At 50.2% G+C, this 1061-nt stretch overlaps 1 protein-coding gene across 1 annotated transcript; it reads left to right on the top strand.

The window, feature by feature from the left end:
- The first annotated feature begins 609 nt into the window (after nucleotides 1–609).
- UBL5 (ubiquitin like 5) lies at nucleotides 610–903 on the top strand. The gene is made up of 2 exons (XM_017839564.1): nucleotides 610–711; nucleotides 816–903. Exons 1-2 carry the CDS (start codon nucleotides 656–658, stop codon nucleotides 901–903), a joined length of 144 nt encoding a protein of 47 aa, XP_017695053.1. The 5' UTR covers nucleotides 610–655.
- The last annotated feature ends 158 nt before the right edge of the window (nucleotides 904–1061 follow it).

The following is a 1061-nucleotide window of genomic DNA, read 5'->3' as shown; positions in this document are numbered from 1 at the left end:
TCCCCCTTTTCACCTTAATTTTTTCTTCTTCTTTCCTCCTTTTTCACTTTTTCCTTTCCCTTTTTCTCCTTCATTTTTCCTTCTTTTCCCCTTGTTTTTCCATTTTTTCTTTCCCTTTTTTCTCCCTCTTTTTCTCCCCTTTTTTCCTTCATTTTTTCTTCTTTTCCCCTTGTTTTTCCCTTTTTTCTTTCCCTTTTTTTCCCTCTTTTCTTCCTCTTTTTCTCCCCCTTTTTTCCTTCATTTTTTCTTCTCTTTTCCTCCTTTTTTCCTTTTTTCTTCCCCTTTTTTCCCTTTCTTTTCCATTTCTCTTCCTTGTTTTTTTACCTTTTTCTCCTTGTTTCCCCTTTTTTCTTGCACTTTTTCCCTTCATTTCTCCTTATTTTTCTTCTCTTTTCCTCCTTTTTCGCTTTTTCCTTTCCCTTTTTTCCTCCCCCTTTTTTCCTTTATTTTTCCTTTTTTTCCCTCCTTTTTCACTTTTCTCTTTCCCTTTTTTCTCCCCCTTTTTTCCTTCATTTTTCCTTTTTTTTCCCTCCTTTTTCACTTTTTTTCTTTCCCTTTTCATCTCCCGCTCTCCCTCCCCCTTTTTTTTCCCTTTTCCATCCCCTTTTCCTCCCCTTTTCCCGATTTTGCCCCCTTCATTCCCAGCTTTCCCAGGATGATCGAGGTTGTCTGTAACGACCGGCTGGGGAAGAAGGTTCGGGTCAAGTGCAAGTATCCCACCCTGGGGGGGTTGGGGGGTCTGGGGGGGGTTGGGGGGGCCTGGGGGTGTTTGGGGGGTGCCCCTGTGCCCCCTTTCTTTCCTTGACCCCCCCCAGCCCCGAGGATTCCATCCGGGACCTGAAGAAGTTGATCGCGGCGCAGACGGGCACCCGCTGGGACAAGATCGTGCTCAAGAAATGGTGAGGGGGGCACGGGGGGGGGCACCCGGGGGGGCTCCTGGGGCTGGGGGGGCACCCAGAGGGGCTGGGGGGGGTCAAGGAAAGAAAGGGGGCACAGGGGGCACCCCCCCAAAACCCCCCCGCCCCCCCCCCCCCCCCCCCCCCCCCCCCCCCCCCCCCCCC

Source organism: Lepidothrix coronata, unplaced genomic scaffold (genome assembly GCF_001604755.1).
Source record: "Lepidothrix coronata isolate B3197 unplaced genomic scaffold, Lepidothrix_coronata-1.0 Scaffold437, whole genome shotgun sequence".
Classification (NCBI taxonomy): domain Eukaryota; kingdom Metazoa; phylum Chordata; class Aves; order Passeriformes; family Pipridae; genus Lepidothrix; species Lepidothrix coronata.
The sequence above is the reverse complement of the archived record's forward strand: the minus strand, read 5'-3'. Positions and strand labels throughout refer to the sequence as shown.

What these genes read in the sequence shown, in the direction of transcription:
- UBL5 (XM_017839564.1), top strand. Translation starts at nt 656, where the DNA reads ATGATCGAGGTTGTCTGTAACGACCGGCTGGGGAAGAAGGTTCGGGTC. An exon ending in AAGGTTCGGGTCAAGTGCAA is followed by an intron (nt 712 to 815) that starts GTATCCCACCCT and finishes GACCCCCCCCAG; the next exon opens with CCCCGAGGATTCCATCCGGG.